The sequence below is a fragment of the Grammomys surdaster genome, unplaced genomic scaffold (genome assembly GCF_004785775.1).
Source record: "Grammomys surdaster isolate TR1022 unplaced genomic scaffold, NIH_TR_1.0 125849, whole genome shotgun sequence".
NCBI lineage: Eukaryota > Metazoa > Chordata > Mammalia > Rodentia > Muridae > Grammomys > Grammomys surdaster.
Window position 1 is genome coordinate 2,418,890 of NW_021620675.1, and position 23,493 is coordinate 2,442,382.

Genomic DNA, 23,493 nt, shown 5'->3' on the forward strand with positions numbered 1-23,493 from the left:
CTTCCTGTATTAATTGGTGGCAAACGCCTTTATCCACTGACCCATCCTGCCAGCCTACTCCCCCTACCACTTTCTATACCACAACAAAAAACATCAGGTCTTACTGAGCTGCTCCTGAACTCCTAAGACTTCAGTCTTTTTGCCTTAGACTACCGTAGTAACTGATGCACAGATACATACCATACTTGGCTTTTCATACTGTCATTGTTTTTGAAATATTTATTTCTGCTGTGACTGTTTAAACCCAGTGTCATGTATAATTATAGTTTATTTTATAAGTGTCTAGTATCTGAGATTAGTTGGTATGTATACTTAAAAGTTAGCTTTGTCAAAATAGTATGTTTTACTTGTTGCTCTCTGTGGACTCCGGGGTTGATACTAACTCTTCTGATTAATACCTTTGCTGAAATATGTGCTACCTGAAAGCTATTAAATATTTTATTAGCTTGTTTTTCTTTGATAATATAATGGAGACTGTGGCCTATAGTATGAACAGTGATAACAAGAGAACCAGAGCTGGGTACGGAGGAGAGTGTGTCTTTTTTGCTTGCTTGGTTGCTTTTTTATGAGCCAGGATTTCATTAAGGTCTGTGAACTTGATGTGATGCTTCTGTTTTAGCCTTCATGGAGCTGAGATACAGGAGTGAGCATCCAACTCTGGCTTTTTTTTTTTTTTTTTTTTTCCTTTTGAGATAGAGTCTTCCTGTGTTACCCAGGTTGGTCTCTTTATTTATAATCTACCTGCTTCAGCCTTCTGAGCTGAATGCCACTGTGCCTAGTGTTATTTTATCCTTTGAAGTTCAACCTTTTTCTGGTCTAATTTGTTTCTTTTTTCCCTTACACAGAGTCTCACTGTGTAGCCATTGATGGTTTGGAACTTGCTATATAGACCAGGGCTTACTTCTAGTAAGTAATGGGTCTGCCTCTGCCTTCAAATGTCTTGGAATTTCTGAATATCTTTACCTTGTATGGCATGAAGAAGATAACAAGGGTGCATGTGCGTGTACACATGTACACACACACACACGCACACGCACACACACACACACACACACACACACGGTGCGTTTAAAGTGCAAAAATGAATAAATGAAGGCAGCAAGACCAGGTGTGAGGTATAGGCCTGTAATCCTAGAATTTTTGACAGTGAGAGGAGGAGGAGGAGGAGGATCAGGAGTTCAAGACCAACCTGGGTAACATGAGACCCTGTCTAAGAAAAACAAAAGAAAGATTAAAATTACAAGTTCCTTTTTCTGTCTTTCTTAGTGTGACTGCTTTTTATGGGGGTAGCAGTAGAGGATAAAAAGTACAGTCTTTTCCATAGCAGAGGAGGGAATCTCTTTTATATTCCAAACTAAGCTCCCAACATTGTGTCTCAGAGATGGTATTTGGATAAAGTATCCAAGGGGAGTTCTGTGTATGTGTGTGTGTGTGTGTGTGTATATATATTTTTTTTTTTTGTGGTTTTTCGAGACAGGGTTTCTCTGTGTAGTCCTGGCTGTCCTGGAACTCACTCTATAGACCAGGCTGGCCTCGAACTCAGAAATCCGCCTGCCTCTGCCTCCCAAGTGCTGGGATTAAAGGTGTGCACCACCACCGCTCGGCTTAGAATATATAATTAATTAGAGAGTATCAGCACTGTTTAGGTAAACAAACTTGCTGAAGTACAAGTTCTCACTGACAAGAACATGTAAAAAAAATTAATTTATTTTAAGTTCAGGGACTATTTTGTTAGAGTTTGAGGGAAAACAACAGGTCAGGCAAGCTGAAAGTTGTAGTATCTGCTAGAGGGAATGGAGAGAGTCAAAGTTCTATTTGTGTGCCTGTGTCAGGGTTTGCCACATGTGTACAGGTGCCTGTAGAGGTCAGAAGGCAGCATAAGACTCTTGGAGCAGAAGTTATGGGTGATAATGAACAATCAGTGCTGGTGCCAGGAACTGAACTGTCCTCTGGAAAAACAGCCAGTAACTATTGAGCTCACAAAGTCAAGCCTTTGAAGTTAGGCATGGAGGTCAGAAAAATGGAGAAAGTCCAGTGTTTCAAGAAAGTATTAACTCAGCTTTGGACCAGTATATGTTGAGGTTGGGGGGAAAGGAAGGAAAAGGCAGGTATTTTCAATTCTGACTCAAGACAGGTGGTGTGGAGAAAGCTCCATAAGCAGCTGCCTATATTTGTATTTTGCCTGTGGAGGGAAGTGCTGTTCAGGGAATTGATGCTTGTTTTGCTGTCATAAAAGCTACAGTTTTGTTTATTTGTTTATTTGTTCCGTTTTATTTTGTTTTTTCTGAAATACACATGTATTTTGTTCATGTACATCTCTTTCCTCCAAGTGCCCAGGATCGAGTGTAAGCATAAGCTAATCAAACTCTACAACTGAGTGATATTTCAACCCAAGAGTACTTTTATATTAATCCAAATAGCTAGAACCAGGGTGGAGTATGATAGCATATGCCTGAATTCATAGGATTCCCAGGACTCAGGTAGAAGCAGGAGTATTGCCACAAGCTTTGAGACCTGTCTGGTCTACATAGTTCCATGCCTACTAGGACTGTAGAGCAAGAGAGACTCTACACAAAAGAAAGGAGGAAGAAAGAAAAGGGCCGGGCAGTGGTGGTGCACACCTTTGATCCCAGCACTTGAGAGGCAGAGGCAGGTGCATTTCTGAGTTTGAGGCCAGCCTGGTCTACAGAGTGAGTTCCAGGACAGCCAGGGCTACACAGAGAAACCCTGTCTTGATAAACAAAAAAAGAAAGAAAGAAAGAAAGAAAGAAAGAAAGAAAGAAAGAAAGAAAGAAAGAAAGAAAAGAAAACCTTAGGTTTTTGTGCAAAATATTGGTATCAAGGGATACAGTGAAATTTGCCCTTGTGGTACTGGAGGTTAAAAGGTACATTAGAAGGAAATAATTATTTTAATTGCACCTTCTCATTTCCTAAATTAGGTAGCTGAGGTTTAGACAGACGTACTAGGACAAGGGTGTACTGGAGAGGCTGAGTGGTATTAAAGGATCTTAGTAAACCTGTGGCTCATTCCTTGGTATTCCTGGCAATATGTTGGCTCTTAGGTGACAAGACTGGTAGATCAAACTGAAACATTTTTTTTACATTTATTTTGTGTGTGTGTGGTAGTGGGGCATGCCAGGGTACACATATACGGAGGTCAGAAGACAACTTGTGATCACGCTCCTCCTAGAACTCTCACATCTGTCTCTCATCGCTCTTCAACTGCTGCCTCCACTCGCCATGGTCTCTCCCTGCTCCTGTGCCTCAGATGGATCCTGCAAATGCAAAGCATGCAGATACACCTCCTGCAAGAAAAGCTGCTGCTCCTGCTGCCCCGTGGGCTGTGCGAAGTGCTCCCAGGGCTACATCTGCAAAGAAGTTTCGGACAAGTGCAGCTACTGTGCCTGAAGTGGGGGGGGGGCATCCTCACAACTGTGTAAATAGAATATGTAGGAACGTAGCCTTTTTTGTACAACCCTGACCTGTTTTCTACACCTTTCCTATTAAGCGTATAACAGACAATAAAACCATTGACTAGATTTAACAAAAGAAGATGACAACTTGTAGAGGAGCTGGTCCTCTCTGTCCACCACGAGAGTCCTGGGGTTGAACTTAAAGTCACTGGGCTTGGTGGTGAGCCATCCAGCTGTCCCAGTTCAAACTAGCTTTGAGCTTTTACTTTTAGACCCTTCCTTGACTTTTATGACATTCTCAGAGAAAGAAATTGATACCTTCTGAAAAACAAAATTGAGCTTTCCTTTGCAGTGTGGCTTGGTTTTAATTGCTTTGATTCAGTTACTGCCAATAAGGTAGTTGTGGTCCAGTTTTTTTTCCCCCTTCTTTTGAGACAGAGTCTGATATGTACAAGCTGGCCTCAGATTCACTTTGTAACTAAGGCAGACCTTGAACCCATAGTCCCCTGGCTGCTACTTCTTGGGTACAAGAATTAAAAATGTATACTATGCCTGTCCAGTTGTAAGTTTTGATGAGTGTTTTGTTTCTTTGTTTGGAGGGTGGTGGTAGTTTCTGTTTATAGCCCTGGCTGTCCTAGAACTCGCTCTGTAGCCCTGGCTGTCCTCAAACTTGGAGATCTACCTGCCTCTGCCTCCCAAGTGCTGAGACTTGAAGGTATGCACCGCCATGCCTGGTAGTTGTGTTTTAATTATTACTATTTAACCTCTTGAAACACAGGCTTCCTTTGTAGCCTTTTCTGGCTTTGAGCTCCAGATCCTCTTGTCTTAGTTTTCTGAGTACTCAGTTACTGGCCTGTGCTACCAGCCCTGGGCGGTGTCATTCTTTTTCTGTCTTCTTTTTCACATTGTCATTTAGAACTGTGTGCTTCACAGTACATCTTAGCATGCTCACATTGTTGAGTATTTTTGTTTGGAGAACATACTGCGCCTCCCACCTGAAGGAGCATAGTTAGAATGATTTTCAGTATTCCAAATTAGAAGAGCAGTGAGGTGCTCTGGAAATAGTTCAGCAAACAAACTAGCTTTTTTTTTTTATTGTTGTTGTTTGTTTTGTTGTAGAGAGTTTAGCTTTTGATTTTGCTGGATTTTTGTTTTTTAATCTTTGGCTTTCAGTCTTACCAAACTAGTTCCTAAGAGCATTTTTACTTTGTGAACCATTTAAGTTGTAGTATTGGTAAGCACTGGGTTGAGTCTTTGTGATACCTTGTCTATGACCTGTTCAGGCAAAATTAGTCAGAGGAATGCATGTCCGGCTAGCCTCTAGCATCCACAAATTATATGTGTACTTCAGACACTGAAGTCAGTCACACAGTGTCTTTGGTTTCTTGTCTGGAGAATGATGTCATCTCATCTCCAAAGGAAATGCTTCTTCTCTGAAAAAGTTGGGAGAGGCTTTTATATTGAGGCCAAAGCTGTTTGTTCCACATACTAGGGGGAACCCAACTCACTTCAGAGTTCTTTACTGTCTGAACATATCTTCGTTTAAATTGTCCTTATTTTTGAGGATTTGCTTTTATTAAATTTATGTGTGTCTGTGTGTATAATGTCAGTGAATGCTATTTGCGTGCCAGTGTCTGACGAGGCAAGAAAAGGGCACTGGATCCCTTAGAGTTTGTCTTACAGGCTGCTGTGAGCCCCCTGTTGTGCATGCTGGGAACTGAACTCAAATTTCTCAGAATTATGTTGATAGATAATTTTTCTGTTTCTTTTTGACATTTTCTTTTTTCAGTGTACTTTTATTTTTACTATTATAGGTGTATTTGTGAGCTCACCACATGGGTGGCTGAGTCCTCTATAAAAGCAGCCAGTCAGTCCTGTTAACTGCTGGACCATCTGTTGTCCCTCTACCCACCCTCCTTTTTTTTTTTTTTTTTCTTTAAAAAAGAAGGTTTTCTGATTATTTTTAATTTGAATTTTTTTTTGTTGTTTTTTTGTTTTTTTGTTTTTGTTTTTTCGAGACAGGGTTTCTCTGTGTAGCCCTGGCTGTCCTGGAACTCACTCTGTAGACCAGGCTAGCCTCGAACTCTCGAACTCAGAGATCCGCCTGCCTCTGCCTCCCAAGTGCTGGGATTAAAGGTGTGCGCCACCACCACCCGGCCTTAATTTGAAATTTTAGTTTCAAATTGTCTGGCATTACCAAGCAGATTTGCAGAGAGTTAACAATGGTGGTTTGTTTTTTTTTTTGTTTTTTTTTTTGTTTTGTTTTTTTCGAGACAGGGTTTCTCTGTATAGCCCTGGCTGTCCTGGAACTCATTCTGTAGATCAGGCTGGCCTCGAACTCAGAAATCCGCCTGCCTCTGCCTCCCAAGTGCTGGGATTAAAGGCGTGCGCCACCACCGCCCGGCCTAACAATGGTGTTTTGCAGAGTAACTGGAAACCAGTCCTTTCCTGTATCTTTTTCCTTTATAAACATAAGATAGGGTGCTGCAAAGGACCAAACTGTAATGCTTCCCTAACTGGTACAGAGTTGCTCAGATATTTTTTTAAACGGTTAGGTGTGGTGGTGCATACCTGTAATCTTAGCAGCTTGAGAGACTGAGGTAAGAGGACCACTGTGTGTTCAAAACCAAATTGGGGGACTGGAGAGATGGCTCAACAGTTAAGAGCACTGACTGCTCTTCCAGAGGTTCTGATTTCAATTCCCAGCAACCATACAGTGGGTAATTGACAACCATCTGTAATGAGATTGGATGCCCTCTAAAGAGAGCAACAGTGTACTCACATATGTTAAAAACAACAACAAACTAGATTGTGGTACATAGTGATTTCCAAACCACCAGGATAAAATAAGACCCTGTTTTTGTTTTTGGTTTGTGTTTAAAGGGGGCAGGAAAGGTGGCTCAACAGTTAAAAGTACTGGCTGCTCTTCCAGAAAATCTGTGTTCAATTTCTAGCACCCATAATAGTAGGTCACAACTGCCTGTAATTCTAGTTCCAGGGCATCTGAAACTCTCTTCTAGCTTTCACAGATGCAGGACATATACATGGTGCATCGACATACAGATAAGCAAAACAACCATACATATATAAATTTAAAATAAATAAATCTAAGAGAGATAGCAAAGGAGACAGAATTATATTGTGGGGTGTAAATGATTGTAATCCTACCACTTGGAAGGCAGAGGCAGGAGGAGTTTTGAGGCCAGACTGAGCTATCTAAACAGATCTTGGTCAAAAAAACTGCAAAGGTAGGGATATGGACCGAGAATTAGTTGTTTGTACTTTGTATTTGATATGGCTCCTTTAGTTGTTCTGAAGTCATTTTAGTAACAGTCATTCTCAGCTTATTTTTATAACTTAAAACCATATCTGGTTTGGGTTTTTGGTATGGGAAATAATGCTGGCCGTGAGTATGCTGGATAGCCAAAGCTGATTTTAACTCCTGATACTTTTGTTTCTAGCTAACACTCTGCCAGAACCTGGTTTTGTTTTTAAAGACAGTTCTCAAATTGTAATATCCATGAGATAAACAAATATGGAATATCAACATTATAAGAGACTATTAATAGTTTGAAAGATAGGGTTGTCTTTTTTTTTAAGTATTTATTTTGTGTATGTATGTATGTATGTATGTATGTATGAGTGTGTGTACTTGCCTTATGGTGCATGTGGACGTCAGGGAACAACCTTGGGAGTTGCTTTTAGCCTCCTTACTTACCTGACTTTTTATGTGGGTGGGTTCTAGGGGTTGGACTCAGGTTATCAGGCCTGTACACAAAAACAGCATGAGTTTTTACCTTTGGAGTTTTCTTCCAACCCCCATGGTTCCCATTCTCAAAGAAGAGTCTCTATACTTACATAGGTTTAAGATGATAGGGTATCCCAAAGTAAATGTTCTTAAGAAAGATAAGGTGATATATGGAGATGGCACTTATTTTTACATTGTTTTCTCGGTGGCAGTGGCAGCTGCTACTACTGTTGCTTCTCCTCCTCCTAAAGATTTTTTAAAAATTATTTTTGTTTCATATGTATTGGTGTTTTGCCTGCATATATGTCTGTGTGAGGGTGTCATGTCCCCTGGAGTTATAGACAGTTGTGAGCTGAGTTGTGAGTTGTGGGTACTGGGAAGTGAACCCTGGTTCTCTGGAAGAATATTTAGTTCCTAATAACTAAGCTATTTCTCCAGCCCCATAAAGATTCTTACTTATTTTAAATTATATGTGTATGTGTCAGTGTGTGGGCATTCATATGAATGCAGGTACCCTCAGATGCCTGAGGAATCAGATCTCCTGGAACTGGATTAGCCATTTCTCCAACCTTGTCCTACATATTATTAATTTTTTTTATACTTTTCTCTCTTGTGTGTGTATGGGGAGAGTGTCAAAGAATAATGTGTAGGAAGTCATTTCTCTTCTCCACTGTGTCAGTCTTCAGGATTGAGCTCAGGCTGGCAAGCACCCTTATTAACTGGTCCTCTAAGCGTTTCTTCTCACTTTTTATCCTTCTAACTTATTTTTGTAGCATAAAGCAGTGATTTTGTTACGAACTTACATTGATGTGTGTTTGGGTGGTTGGTAGTAGTTTGTTGAGTGGTTGTTAAGCACTGGAATACTGAAAACTAAAGGTTATAAAAAAAGAGAATGACCCAGAAGCTTTCTGTGTCTCTTTAATTTGCAATATACAGATTATACTTCTTGTGCTAAAGAGATGGCTCAGCAGTTAAGAGAACTGGCTGTTTTTCCAGAGGACTCAGGTTCAATTCCCAGCACCCACATGGGGGTCCATAACTGTCTGTAATTCTAGTTTTAGAAATTCAGTACCTTCATCTGACCTCCGTGGGCAGAAGGCATGCACATGATATACAAACATACATGCCGTCAAAACACCCATATATATAAAATAAAAATAAATCAGTCTTAAACTGGGTGATAGTGGTGTACACTACCCACTTTTATTTTATTTATTTATTTATTTTTATTTTTTTTATTTGGTTTTTGGTTTTTCAAGACAGGGTCTCTCTGTATAGCCCGGGCTGTCCTGGAACTCACTCTGTAGACCAGGCTGGCCTCAAACTCAGAAATCCACCTGCCTCTGCCTCCCAAGTGCTGGGATTAAAGGCGTGCGCCACCACCACCTGGCCACTACTCACTTTTAATCCCAACATTTTGGAGGCAGTCAGGTGAATCTCTGAATTTGAGGCCAGAGGGAGTTCCAGGATAGCCAGGGCTACACAGAGAAACCCTGTCTCAAAAAATCAACAGGAACAACAACAAAAATCAATCTTTAAAAAACAAAAATGTGGGGCTGGAAAGATGGCTCAGCAGTTAAGGGCACTTACTGCTCAGGCCCTGGGTTCAAATCCCAGTATCCACGTGGCAGCTTGTAACTATAAAGCTAAAATCTGATACTTTCACATAGACGTACATGCAAACAAAACATCAGTGCACATAAAATAAAGGTAAATAAATTTTAAAAGATTTAAAAATAATTAAAAACTATGCGGCTTATAAAAGGTTTATCTGTGCTTTAGGAAAAACAGAAAATAATCAAGTCAACCTGCTACCAGCATGAGGACCATATATGTATATATGTGTGTGTGTGTGTGTGTGTGTGTGTGTGTGTATGTATGTAAATTTATAATTCCTATTATATTGTGCTTTTTTTTCCATTTTATTCTTATGTATATGGGTCTTTTGCCTGCATGCATGTCTGTGTGTCACATGTGTACAATGCCTACAGAGGCCAAATGAGGTTGCCAATCTCATGGGACTGGAGTTGCAGACAGTTATGAGCTTCCCTATGTGTGCTGGGAATCAAACCCAGGGCTCCTGAAAGAGCCATCTCTTTAGCCCTTACACATTTTTTAAAAACAACCTCTTTTCTATTCAATTATTTACCGTGGGGCTGGATGTAGTGGGTCACATCTGTAATCCCATGTTTTGAAAAGCTGAGGCATAATGTTCTCAAGTTCAAGGCTAAGACTGGACTGAAAGACTATCTGAAAATTTTAAAAATTTGTATTATGATTTGCTGTGTAAGCCATCTATAAGCATGCATTTAAAAATAATGCTTATTTTATATAAAATGATAGTTATTTAGCATTCCATTTTAAAGTACCCTGAGTTTTGATCCTTCTTTACCATGATCTTCCCCAAGCAGTACCTGTACATTTATACTTACTATGTACGTTACTGCAGTGCATATCTTTGTATGTGTACCCTGTATAGAAGCCTATATGAGGAAAAGCTTTAGATGTGAAAAATTCTTCCAGTTGACATCCACAGGAGAGTTAAATGATTTGGAGTAAAAGTTTTGTAACTGCTGGGATTTTTGTTGTTTTGTATTGAGAGAATAGCGTTTCTCTGTGAAGCCCTGGTTATTCCAGAACTCACTCTGTAGACCAGGCTAGCCTTGAACTCAGAATTTCACCTGTGTTTGCCTCCTAAATGCTGAGATTAAAGACATGCCAGACCACTGTGTGGCAACTACTGGAAATTACGTGCTAGAACTACATCTTTTGGGTAGGAAGATTTCACCGTGTGGTGCTGGAAACTGCGCACCATCTGTCCTTAGGAGTTTTATTAATTAACGTGAATATGTTTAGTCTACTGTTAGCAAATAGACTCCAGAAGTAAGTGATAACATTATGTTTTCCCTTACTAGGTTTCAGCTTTCTGTGCTGTGGGGTCCACCGTAAGAGAGGTAGATCTGATGTGTGCCTGTGCTGAAGATGCATGAGCTCCTTGCAGTAACTAGCAGCCCAGCCAGCTTCCCGTAACAATTGTAGTCTAGTGCCTGGTTCTTTTTCAGGACAGTGCTGTCTTGTCTTAGCATGGACATGTACCCCTTCTCAGGTTTGTTTTAGTAAATTGGTCCCAGCTTTTTTTTTTTTTTAATTTAGCTCTTTTTTCCCCTTTTCATTTATGTTGTACTTATTTCTCTTGACTTTCCCCCCATTCTGTAGATGGGGATATAAAGTGTATGACTATACCTGAGCATGGTGTCTTATACCTTTAATCCCAGTGCTTAGGAGGGCAAGGTAGAAAAATTGGCTTAAGTTCAAGACCAGCCTGAGCAAAGGTGAGTTATAGGTGGAGCTGAGCTACAAAGTAAGATCTTGACTTAAAAAACAAGACAACAAAAACCCAAACGTGTAGTTTTAGTAATTCACAATGATAATTGATAGTGTCAGAGTAAGAGGCCTTTTCTGAATGATTTTTTTTTAAATAAAATATTAACCCAGACCATGGTGGCCCATGCCTTTAATCCCAGCGCTTGGGAGACAGAGGCAAGCAGATCTCTGAGTTCAAGGCCAACCTGGTCTACAGAGTGAGTTATGGGATTAAGTCCTTTTTTATGTTATTTCATTTCTTTAGTTTTTGAGATAGGATTCCTCTATGTGACCCTGTTTGTTCTGAATCTCTCTATGTAGACCAGGCTGGCCTTGAGCTCACAGAAATCCACCTGGTTCTGCCTGCTGAATGCTAAAATCAAAGACATAAGCCACCAAGCTGGACTCTATTTTTATGTGAAAGTCTTGCTATTTAGTCCTTCACTGGCCTAGAACTATGTATCCTAAGCTGGCCTAGAATTCACTGCATTCCTCCTGCTTCAGAAACCTTCCAAGTGCTGGAACTTACTGGTGGGTACAGGCAGGCCCAACTTTTTTGTTATTGGTGTTTCTTTTTTTTTTGAGATTGTGTCTTTCTGTTTAGTCTTGCCTCCCACACTCCCACCCCTTTTTTTTGAGATATGGTCTCACTGTGTAAGTCTGTCTGTCTTTGAATTTCCTGTGTAGATCAGGCTGCTCTTGAACTCACAGAGATCTGCTTGTCCCCTCCCCCTAACCGTGCTAGGATCAAAGGCATGGCCTGGCTAAGCCCAGCTTTGTTGTATGTGAACTCTTTTGGTGTTCTCTTGTAGTGAGTGGGCTCCCTAGCTGCCTTAGAACCCCTATGTAACACAGACTAGAACCTCTGCCTTTGCTTCTCAGGATGGTGGTACCACAGCTTTCTTCCCTCTTTCTTCCTTTCCCTCCCTTCTCTCTTTCCTCCCTAACTTTTACTTCTTCCCACTAGCGGCTTGCTTTTGCTCTTTTCCATTTCCCTCCCCCAAATCTCCCTCCTCTCTATCCTGGAATGTAAATTTTAAGTTCGGTTCTCCTACAATCTCAATGACAAACACTTGACATATTTATGCAGACCTGGGTGTGGTGGAGCAAAATGCAGTTCCACCTTGTGGGAGGTAGGTAGGAGAAGATCAGGATGTCAAGGTCATCCTTGCCTACCAAGTGAGGCCATTGTAGACTTCAGAAGACGCTGCCTCAAAAATCAAAAAGAGGGGAGAAAGTATTTCTAGAGATAAGTAGTCTTTTGGGGGAGGTGGAAGGTTGTAACATAATCACAGTATCATTGTTATAGCTACAAACAACAATAACTGTGGCTAGAAATGCAGTTCGCTGGTAGAACATTCACTGTCTCTGCATTTGTGTGAGGGTATATGCTACAGAACATATGGATCGATCACAAGACAAGAGTCATTTCTTTCTTATGGGGGTTTCAGAGAGCAAATTCAGGCCAGGCAGTGGTGGTGCATCCCTTTAATCCTAGCACTTGTGAGACAGAGGCAGGCGGATTTCTGAGTTCAAGGCCATCTTGGTCTACAGAGTGAGTTCCAAGACAGCCAGGGCTACACAGAGAAACCCTGTCTCAAAAAAGGAAAAAAAAAAAAAAAGCAAACAAAAAAACAACAAAACGAAGACAAATTCAGGTCATTAGGCGTTGGCAAGTGCCCTCTAAGCAGTCTTCCCAGCCCTGAAGACTTGAATTTGTTCTTCTGTACTGTGAAAGAACAAAGAATTAAAAACCCAAAGAATTAATATTTAAATTTTCCCTTTTAAGGTTTCTTTTTTGTTTGTTTGTTTTTGTTTTTGTTTTTTTGTTTTTTGGTTTTTTCGAGACAGGGTGTCTCTGTGTAGCCCTGGCTGTCCTGGAACTCACTCTGTAGACCAGGCTGTCCTCAAACTCAGAAATCCGCCTGCCTCTGCCTCCCAAGGGGGATTAAAGGCGTGTGCCACCACCACCCGGCCCTCTTAAGGTTTCTACCTACATATAAAAATTCTTAATGCATCTGTCTTTGTGGGACAGGGTGTTCTCTGCCATGACACACTTATGGAGGTCAAAGGAAAACTTGACAGGTGTCCTCTTCACCGTATGTGTCTTGGGATCAGACTTAGGTGGCAAGCACTTTCACCTACTGTTCATTTGCTATCTCTGTTGTTTTTCCAGTCAGCATCTAAACAAGTTTAGGTAAGGTAAATGTAGTTAGGTAAATAATATCTCTTAAATCTTAATTTAAATAGCCCCTGTTTTTTTTTAATAAGAGCCAGGTGAGTTTTATTTGTTAGTTTTGAGAGCTTTATACAAATAGACAGGTGTTGTAGTATGTACTTGTAGACCCAGTCAGTACTCAGGAAGTGGAGGCAGGATGATAGGATGAACAGGTAGTTACAATTATCCTTACTGTGTGTTGGATCAGCAGTTAGAGGCCAGCCTGGGCTATGTGAGGCTCTGTCTTCCTATCTCTGTGTGTGTGTGTGTGTGTGTGTGTGTGTGTATCTGTCTGTCTGTCTGTCTGTCTCCCTCTCCCTGTCCCTCTCCCTCTCCTCCCCCCTCTCCCCTCTCCCCTCTCCCTTTTACCCTCTCCCCTTCTCTTCCCCTCTTATTTTAAAGACAGGTATTCTCTGTATAGCCTTGGTTGTCCTGGAACTCATTTTGTAGACCAGGCTGGCCTTGAACTCACTAGATCTGCCTGCCTCTACCTCCAGGGTACCAGGACTAAAGACATATGTCACCTAGCCTGCCCTGAGTCTCTATCTTAAAATCATAAACTTAAAAATAGTATTATACAGCTATAAGTGTGTTGTTCATGGGGAGAAATAGTTTTTCTAAAATTGTTGGGTTAGTGTTAAAGAGGTAGTGTGCTGATGCCTTAGGGAAGAAAGTGGAAGTAATTCAGCATTTATCTGAGCCTGTGATGTGTAGCTCTGTCAATATCTGGTTAATATGCACAAGGCCCTGGCTTCACTGCCCAGTGCTGAGTTTGTTTTTTTAAATCAGTGAAGACAATAGACTGCCCAGGACTTATTTTATAGCATTTATAGGCAAGCTGTTAGCCTATATATAGTGCACATGCCATCAGATGATGTATCCTCATCTGGGATAGCATGTACTTTTCCAAATATGAGCTGTGATAGTGTGAAAATTTAATTAAAGAGACTTCAGAGTTTATCTTAGATGAGGAGGAATGGTCCCAAAATCCGGAGAAGAATTTCCCTTTAAGCAGGAGAGTTAATCTTAGTGTCAGAACTCACCTGACTTGTATATGGCTTCTCTACCCATAAAGAAATATATGGATTATGAACATGAATTATAATATATACTGAAGATATTTGTTTGTTTTGTTTTTCAAGGAAGGGTTTCTCTGTGTAGTCCTGGCTGTTATAGAACTTGCTTTGTAGACCAGGCTGGACTTGAACAGGAACCTGCCTGCCTTTGCCTCCACCTGCCCCTGCCTCTCTCAGTTGTTGGGATTAAAGGTGTATGCCACCACTGCACAGCTATTGAAGATATTTTCAACAAATGCTAGGAAAAATTTCTGACCAACAATAGTCCATTATTTGTACAAGACAGTGTCACATAGTTCTCCTTGAATTCACTCTGTAACCTAATATGACCTTGCCTCCATTTTCCAAGTACTGGAGTTACAAGTGAGTACTGCCAGTCCCCCAGGCATGTTCCCACCCCCAAGTCCTAGGAGACAAATAGAGATCTTATATATTCTAGCAAGTATTCTCTCCCAGCCTGATGTTTTCTGGTTTTATCTGTGGAGGTAAATTTTGTGTGAGCCTATATTCACTGTGTAGCCTACTTGGACCTTGAACTAGCAATGCTTTGATAATCTTCCTGCCCCAGCCTCTGAAGTGCTAGAACTGAAGGTATATGCTCCTTGGATATCTGTTTATCTCTTGGGTTCTTTTTCTTTCTGCCATGCTGTCACTGAGATTTTTTTTATGATAGTTAAATATATTAACAGTTGCTGGGCTGGAGAGATGGCTCAGTGGTGAAGAGCACTGACTGCTCTTCCAGCGGTCCTGAGTTCAATTCCCAGCAACCACATGGTAGCTCACAACCATCTGTAATGTGATCCGATGCCCTCTACTGGTGTGCCTGAAGACAGCAACAGTGTACTCATACATTAAATGGATAAATAAAATCTTTAAAAATGAAACAAACAAATAAACAAACAAAATAGTTGCCAGTCATGGTGGTGCATGACTTTAATCTTGGCACTCAGGAGGCAGAAGCAGGTGGATTTCTGAGTTCAAGGCCAGTCTGGTCTACAGAGTGATTTCCAGGACAGCCAGGATTACACAGAGAAACCCTGTCTTAAAAACAAATAAACAAATAACAACAGAAAAGATATTAACACTGGGCTGGTGAGATGGATAAAGCACTTATTGCACAAGCTTAATAACCTGAGCTTTATCTACAGAATCCACATAAGGTGGAAGAAGAAAATTCACTCCACAAAGTTGCCCTGACTGCCACATGTATGCTATGACACATGACAGATAAACCAAACGTGTAATAGGAAATTACAAAAAGAGAATATGACCAAATGAGTTAGAAAGGTGATTAGAATTAGAATGGAATGTGCATAAGGCCCTTGTACAAGGGCTGTTGGCCAGAGCTGGCTCAGATATGCTTGCACATATCTGGATGGGCTGGCTCACTTTTGTAATGCCAGCAAGAAAGGGGGCGGAGACAGGAGACTTGAGAGAAGACTCATGAACCAGGAACCACGAAGTAAGCAGCATAGAGACAGAAAGGAGATGAATGAATGAATGAATGAATGAATGAATGAATAATAAAGATGAAAGGCAAAAATCAGTTCTTCACAGTTGCCCTCCACACAAGGGCTGTGGCAAACAGGTACGTACATGAGTGAGGTGTGCACACATACAACACAATAAATAAGTAAATTTTATTTTAAATGATTTTTTTTTTAAGTGCTGTAGAAAAGGATTTGGTATTAGTGCCATTAGTTCATGACCATGTTTAGGTTGACGTAAACTTTGATCCTTACAAAGTGAGTTCAGTAGAGATTTTATGATTGTGTTTATATATGCTTAAGATTTTTCATTTTTTTCTTTTTCTTTTTAAGCAGCAGCATCTGGAATCAAGAGAGCTACAGGATCTGAGGTGAGTTTCATATTGATTCACTGCTTGCTAAAAGTGTAATTCTGACATAGGAGAATATCTGTCCAGATGTGTTCAAACTTCTGACATCACAGTCCGTTGCTGTCATCTACACAGGTCATACTTGAGAATCATGTAATTGAGTTACAAAAAGAAAGAAAATGCCAAAATATCTCATGATATTTTTTTTTTTAAGATTTGTTTATTTATTATTTATGAATACACTGTAGCTGTCTTCAGACACACCAGAAGAGGGCATCAGATCTCATTACAGATGGTTGTGAGCCACCATGTGGTTGCTGGGATTTGAACTCAGGACCTCTGGAAGTGCAGTCAGTGCTCTTAACCACTGAGCCATCTCTCCAGCCCCTCTCATGATATTTTAAGTAAGGTTATGGTTTTGTGCTGGCCTATATTCAAAGTTATCTTGGGCCATATGCAGGCTGTGGGTTATACATGGCTGTCTCTTTATGTCTTAAGAAGTAGATAGGGTGTGTGTGTGAGAGAGGGGGGTAGATTTATTTGGCATTTTCAAAGAAAAATATGTACAACTGCTTCAAAAGAATAATATTCTTATATTAAACATAGCAGTAGTTAAAAAATATACAGTTAACTATAGACTAGACTCCAGAACTTAGTGCATAAATCATGATGTATAGAAAAGTTTGAGACTTTTCACTTTCTGGGTCTGTTAAGATCAGTGTGTATGGTCTCTAACCGTCCTGGCCGCCTGGGATCACCGTCTGGGACCTTTGCAGGATCTCTGACTGCCTTTCGGTGCAGACTTTTCACCAGCCTATGTTTTCATTTTGTAGTGTTGTTGCTTTGCTGTTTTTTTCACATGTCAGTTTTTTCTTTGCCCATCACTTACCATGCTGCCCCTGATCTTGATCTATTTCACGTGAGAATCAACCCTGTTTCCTTAACTATTCTTTGTGTATTGGGTAGGTGTTGGTGGGATGTTGCTGGGGATCAGATTCAGGGTCCGGTGTGTGTCAGGTGAGCACTGTATCACTGAGCTCCATCCTAGCCTAGACACTGCTCTTTGTGCATCTTTCTGGTCTACTAGAAATTGCACAGCTCCTTTGAGATGGGGCATTACTGTATCCTCCCATTTGTCCTTAGACTCATCTTCCTATCTCAGCTTCTGGAGTACAAGGATTATATGTACCACTACACTTGTCTACAAATCTATGTTTGTGGTAGGGAATTTGTGAGGTTTTTGTTTTGTTGTTGTTTTGACACATGGTTTTTCTGTGTAACGGACCTGGCTGTCCTGGAATTCCAGGCTGGCCTGGAACTATTAGTGATCCACCTGCCTCTACTTCTCGAGTGTTGGGACTAAAGGTCTGTGCTGCCACACATGGCTTTTTTGTTTTGTTTTTAGTGTATATGGTATATGTGATGTATGCGCATGTGTGGGAGCATTGCATGTGTAAAGATGGGAGGTTGATGTCAGCTGTCTCCATTACGTGCACACGTAGTGTGAATGATCCTCCGCCTTATATATTGAGGCAGTCTGTTGCTGAGCCGGAAATTCAGTAATTGGGCTAGTCAAGCTAGCCAACTTGATTTGGGGATCTTATCTCTGCCTCCTAAGTGCTGGAATTACAGTGGGATGCTACATCTACCAAGCTTTTACATGGGGTTCAAACACTGATCTTCATGCCGAGCTATCTTGGATATAATAATATCATATATTCACTTTTGGTTTTTTGAGATAGCCCTGGCTGTCTTAGTCAGTATTTAGACTAGGCTGGCCTCAGACTCACCTCTGCCTCCAGAGTTCTGGGATTAAAAATGTACCACCACATATGGATGTAATATATTTGATTATTTCTTTTGTATTTTGAATTTTATCTATTTAATGTTGAGGCAGGGCCTCATTTAACCAAGGCTGGCCTTCCAGTGTGTTTTATTTTAAGGCCACTTGAGGTTGGCCTTATATTCCAGGTCTTCTGCCTTCCCCTCTGCCTAAAGGTCAGTATTCCAGGCAAGCAGCACCACACCAGGCTTATTCCAAGGTTCAGATGGAAGTCAGACCTCTCACAGGCTGAGCAGACGCTCTCCCACCTGAGCTGTTTGCCCGATCCTCGTATGTTGTTGGAGACAGACTCTCACGCTATACTAGGTTAGCCTGGTATTCACTATATAGCACAAGGTAATTTGGGACTTTGGACAGTCTTGTCTCAGCCTCCCAAATAGTGGGCTAGCAGGTATGTGTACCTCTTTCCTCCGCAGAGTGTCTTCAGTTTGCTATTCCCACATGGGGGTTTCCTAGCCCTGCTCTTGGTTCTGCTTCAATCCTGTATGTGTGTTGGGGGTACTCAGGAAGTTGATCTAGCACTTTTTTCTGATATTTCAGCCTTTTCTCTTAGAATCTCTTTTAAGATATTTGTTGTTTTATTACTGTGTTAGATCTCATATAGCTCAAACTCAGTATAGATCCAAGATTGGATGCTACCTCCAGTCTCCCAAGTGCTGGCTGGGCTTCTGATTGTGGCAGTCATTTTCACTAGTTCTGTCCTCTGGCTTCCTACCCTGATGGATAATGACATGAAGAGTAGCTTTGTGTTTGTTGGACTGCAGTATGGACTCCTGGCAATATCTAGTTAGATTTTGCTCTGGTGATTTTATTCCTCTCATATTTCTGGCTATGTTATGTGGGTGGAATACAAAGTCATATCATGTACTTGGGAATCTCTTAAAGTCTGGGGAGATGGCTCCTCCTGTAAAGAAATTTTAGGTTTTTTGTTTTTGTTTTTTTGTTTTTTTCGAGACATGATTTCTCTATGTAGTCCTGGCTGTCCTAGAATTTGCTCTGCTGACCAGGCTAGCCTCCAACTCAATGAGATCTTCATACATTTGCTTCCTGAGCCCTGGGATTAAAGGCTTGGGCCACCATCACTTGGCCAGTATTTTGGGTTTTTGAGACAGGGACTCTCTCTTGTGTCTCTGAATGACCTGGAACTATTAGACTCAGTTGCCTCTCTTTCCCATATGGTGGGAATAAGGTGTGTGGTCTATACTTGGCAAGAGAATAAAGGAATTTTCTGCCAAGACTGGGGACCTGAGTTCAGTCCCTGGGATCCATGCCATGGAAGAAGAGAACCAACTCCTGAAAGTTGTCCTCTGACTCTCCTATCCAACAAGTAATGTAATGAGACATGATTTTAAAAAGTCTTTCCATCTAGTTCCAGGGGACCCAGCACCCTCATACAGGCAAAATACCAGTGCACATAAAATAAAAATAAAAAAGTCTCTTTAAAGTACTCAAGTTTCTGACTCAGAGAAGCCATTTTATTGCTTCAGCCTTTTAAATGTTTCGTTTATAGAATTCCTCATATTGCTGATGCCTAGATCAGTTCTAGGAGTAAATTCATTTTAAATAGAATTCTGCTTGAGTTGAGGGTTAGAGGGGTAATAATTTCTCAGTGGAACTTAATAGAAAATAAAGATAAGCCTTTAAAAGTTATTACTACTATTACTATTATTGTTATTATTAGAGACAGGGTCTCACTATATAGACCAGACTGGCCTGGAACTCACAGAGCTTCTTCCCCTGCCTCTGCCTCCTGAGTACTGGGATTAAAAGTGTGCTTCACCATGTTCTACAGGAGGCAGAGGCAGAGGAATCTCCTGAATTCTAGTTTAGGGATACCCAGTGAGGCTTTGTCTTTAAAATCAAAACAATATAGAAGACAAATACCTAAAGAATAATCATCTTGTTAGGTTCTTGTGTGCTGGGATCACAGATGTGTGCAACTTGATACTTGGCTCTTTGTTTTGCTTTTATAGATGATGTTTAACTTTTTTCCCTGAATGCCTATCCTATTCCTGCTTTTTCTTTTTTTTTTTTTTTGGTTTTTCGAGACAGGGTTTCTCTGTGTAGCCCGGGCTGTCCTGGAACTCACTCTGTAGACCAGGCTGGCCTCGAACTCAGAAATCCTCCTGCCTCTGCCTCCCAAGTGCTGGGATTAAAGGCGTGCGCCACCACCGCCCGGCTTGCTTTTTCTTTTTTTCTTTCCTTCTTTTTCTTTTTCTTCCCTCCCCCCCCTTTTTTTTTTTTGGTTTTGAGGCAGGGTTTCTCTGTGTAGTCCAGCTGTCTTGGAACTCAGCCTAGTTCTACTTTTTTAAATTTTTTAGATTTATAGATTTTACTTCACGTGTATAGATGTTTTGCCTACAGTGAGTGTATGTGCACCACATGCGTGCCTGGTTCCCATGAAGTCCCCTGGGACTGAAGTTACAAATGGTTGTGAACTGCTAAGTGGGTGCTGAGACTTAAACTTAGGTCCCCCAAAGAGCAGCTAATATTCTTAATCATTGAGCCATCTCCCACTGCCTGGATTGCTTTTGGATGATGAAGGTTGTTTATTTTACTTGTGTAAATGTTTTACCTACATGTATGTATGTGCTGTGTGCATGCCTGGTGCCCAAAAAGGACTTCAGATGCCCTGGAACAGGAGTTACTGATGGTGCTTATAAGTTTGGGTCCTCTGCAAGAGCAACAGGTGTTCTTAAACTACGTAGCCATCTTTCTAGCCTTCTCAATTATCTTTATTTACTATCATTATAGCAGTTTATCGTATTATGTGGGAATGAGAATACTATCTTTTGGGGCTTTTGAGATTGTCTCCACTCTGTACCACAGGCTAATGTTTGGCTTACTTTGTCACCTAAGTTAGTTATCCTGGTATTAACAATTCTTTTAACTAATCCTCTCAGATACTGGGGTTATAGCTGTGTACCACTACCTGACCATATATTAATCTTAATTTTTTTTCTTTTAGGGACCTTATGCCTCTGGCATGCCTGTTAAGAAAATAGGCCATCGAAGTGTTGACTCCTCTGGAGAGACTACATACAAGAAGGTGAGTCTGGACAGCCTGGGTGGATCGTCTTGCTTTGGGAACAGGCTAAGGGCAACACTGTTACACTATTGGGTTTTTTGTTTGCTTGTTTTGAGATAGTTTCTCATTTTATCACAGGCTGGCCTAGAACTCTCTGTAGTCTTTCTTCCTCCGCCTCCCAAGTGCTGAGATTATAGGGATGAGTCACCATGCCTGGCCAGTCTCTTTGATATTGTTCTCTGGCCTGGCAGTGGTGGCACACGCCTTTAATCCCAGCACTTGGGAGGCAGAGGCAGGCGGATTTCTGAGTTCAAGGCCAGCCTGGTCTACAGAGTGAGTTCCAGGACAGCCAGAACTACACAGAGAAACCCTGTCTCGAAAAAACAAAAGAAGAAGAAGAAGAGGAAGAAAAAGAAGAAGAAGAAAAAGAAAAAGAAGTAAAAAAAAAAGGATATTGTTCTCTATAAACCGTGGGGGTTTTTTGGTTTTGTTTTTTTTTTTGGGGGGGGGGGGGTGTTCTGTTTGGTTTGAGCCATGGTCTCTCTGTTTTTAGCCTTGGCAGTCCTGGAACTCAAATGTAGTCCATGCTGTCTCAGAGCCACAGAGATCTGTAATGGGTCTTACTACTTTGTGGGTTCTTCTTTTTCACCCTTTACTCCCTCCACCCCCACCTTACCTCACTCCCATTTCATCCCCTATCACTAGACAGAGAAAGAAGGATAGAAGGAAGAGAGATAGATCCCTGATTGAGTTCTTTCCTTTTGTTCTGTCTTTGACTCCTGCTACTAGCAAGCTGCAAACAACCCCCTGATCACCCACGTCTTGGGGCCCTAGCATTTATGTACCCTCTGAAAAGTTCCTAGAATTCCAAATGTCATACGATCACAAAAACTATCTGCAGCTAGCAAAACCATGTCTCTGCTAGAGCATGAGGCAAATCCCATTCAGCTGCAGCAGAGAGGTCAGAGCAGCCCACATCCCACACCTGGGATTGAAACGAAAGCACATTCTTAGAATATTTCCATGTTGTTTTTGTTTTGTTTTTGTTTTGTTTTTGTTGTTGTTTTGGGGGGGTTGTTTTTTTGGTTTCTCTATGTAGCCCTGGCTGTCCTGGAACTCACTCTGTAGACCAGGCTGGCCTCGAACCTGTGGTTTTAAAGAAACCAAAATTCCAGAATTCTCACTACAGAGATCTGCCTGTCTCTATCTCCTGAGTGTGGGAATTAAAAGCTACACCACCACACTCAACTCTTTTGTTGATGATAGAGAATAAACATAATGTAATTTGTTTTAAAATTTAATTCACTAGCCGGGCAGTGGTGGCGCACACCTTTAATCCCAGCACTTGGGAGGCAGAGGCAGGCAGAGTTCAGGCCAGCCTGGTCTACAGAGTGAGTTCCAGGACAGCCAGGACTACACAGAGAAACCCTGTCTCGAAAAACAAAAACAAAAATTAATTCACAAAAATTGAATTATTTTCTTTTTATATGTGTATTTAAAGGAGACTTACTAATGAAAAATCTAGTGTTGGTTGATAACTTTTTTTTTTTTAAAAGACAGGGTCACTTTCCATAGCCCTCACTGTCCTCAAACTCACTATGTAGGCCAAGCCAGCTCTTAACAGAGCTGTCTTTGCCTCCCAAATGCTGGGATTAAAGGTATGCCCAACTGAGGGCTGGGAGATAGCTCAGAAGTTAAGGTTAAGAGCACTGCAGTTCTTCCAGAAGTCCTGAGTTGAATTCCTAGCACCCACATGGCTACCATCTATCCTGGGATCTGATCCCTCTTCTGGCATGAAGGCATACATACAGGCAAAGCACTATATATATAAAATAAATCTTAGAAAAATGATTGACACTTTCCTTGAGTGGAAGAAGTCAGATATCATAATTAGATACACATATATTGCTGAGTTCTAAAAGACCACTTTTTTTTTTGCCACAGGAAAACTAGTTTTTTTTTTTTCTTCCTTTTTGAGAGGAAGAAAAAATGCCTCAGGGTGATCTCCGACTCACTGAGTTGTAGAGGATGGCCTTGAATTCCTGTACCCCTTGCCTCCATATCTTGGGTTCTAAGATTTACAGTAGGAACCCTGGTTCTATGTTGTTGTTGTTCTTCTTCTTCTTCTTCCTCCTCTTCCTCTTTTTTTTTTTTTTTTTTTTAAAGACAGGGTCTCATAAGGTAGTCCAGGCTAGCCTTGAACTTGCTATGTAACATTGGATCCCTTGGAGCTTGAATTATACAGTGTGCTGTGAGTGAGCATGTTGTGGGTTCTAGGAACTGAACTAAGGTCCTCTGGAAGAACAGCAAGTGCTCTTAACCCTTGAGTCAGACCTTGGGACCCAGTTATTACTTCTACTACATTTTCCCTCTCAGAATTATGGTAAATTTTCTCTCCTTTTTCTTTTTTCAAGGTTTTTTTCTTCTCTTCTTTCTCCTTTTTTCTTGCTATTTTGGTTTTTTGAAGCAGGGTTTCTCTGTATAGCCCTGGCTGTCCTAGAACTTGCTCTGTAGACCAGAGCTGTTAGAGGCTGGCCTCGAACTCAGAGACTTTACTGTCTCTGCTGCCTGAATGCCGGACTAAAGATGTGTGTCACCACTGCCCACTGACATTTTTTTTTTTGCAATTTTGTATTATTTTTCTTATTATAGGTGTTTTGTCTTCAATGTCTCTGCATCACATATGAGCCTAATGCTCACAGAGGCCAGAGAGGGTAGTGTTGGACCCCTCAAACTGGAGTTACAGACACTTGTGAGCCCACCATATGGTGGCTAAGCCCTCTGGAAGACCAGTCAGTTCTTTAAACCACCGAGCCACCCTTTGTCCTCTATCACCTTCTCCTTTTTCTTTTCTCTTCTTCTTTTCTTTTCTTTTCTCTTCCTTCCTTCCTTCCTTTTTTGTTTTGTTTTGTTTTGTTTTGTTTTGTCTTGTTTTGTCTTGTTTTGTCTTGTTTTGTCTTGTTTTGT

General features: G+C 41.0%; 1 protein-coding gene and 1 pseudogene across 2 annotated transcripts in view; both read left to right on the plus strand.

Annotated features, from left to right (window-relative positions):
• The window catches only part of Pip5k1a (phosphatidylinositol-4-phosphate 5-kinase type 1 alpha), a 45,548-nt gene that overhangs the window by 4,906 nt on the left and 17,149 nt on the right, over positions 1 to 23,493 (plus strand). The window contains exons 2-3 of one of the 2 annotated variants that reach the window (XM_028789608.1): positions 15,639 to 15,676; positions 20,467 to 20,547. In XM_028789608.1, coding sequence (XP_028645441.1) covers positions 15,639 to 15,676; positions 20,467 to 20,547 — 119 coding nt within the window. The remainder of the gene's footprint in view (positions 1 to 15,638; positions 15,677 to 20,466; positions 20,548 to 23,493) is intronic. The other variant, XM_028789610.1, reaches the window with a different exon arrangement.
• On the plus strand, positions 3,241 to 3,408 carry LOC114640651 (annotated as a pseudogene).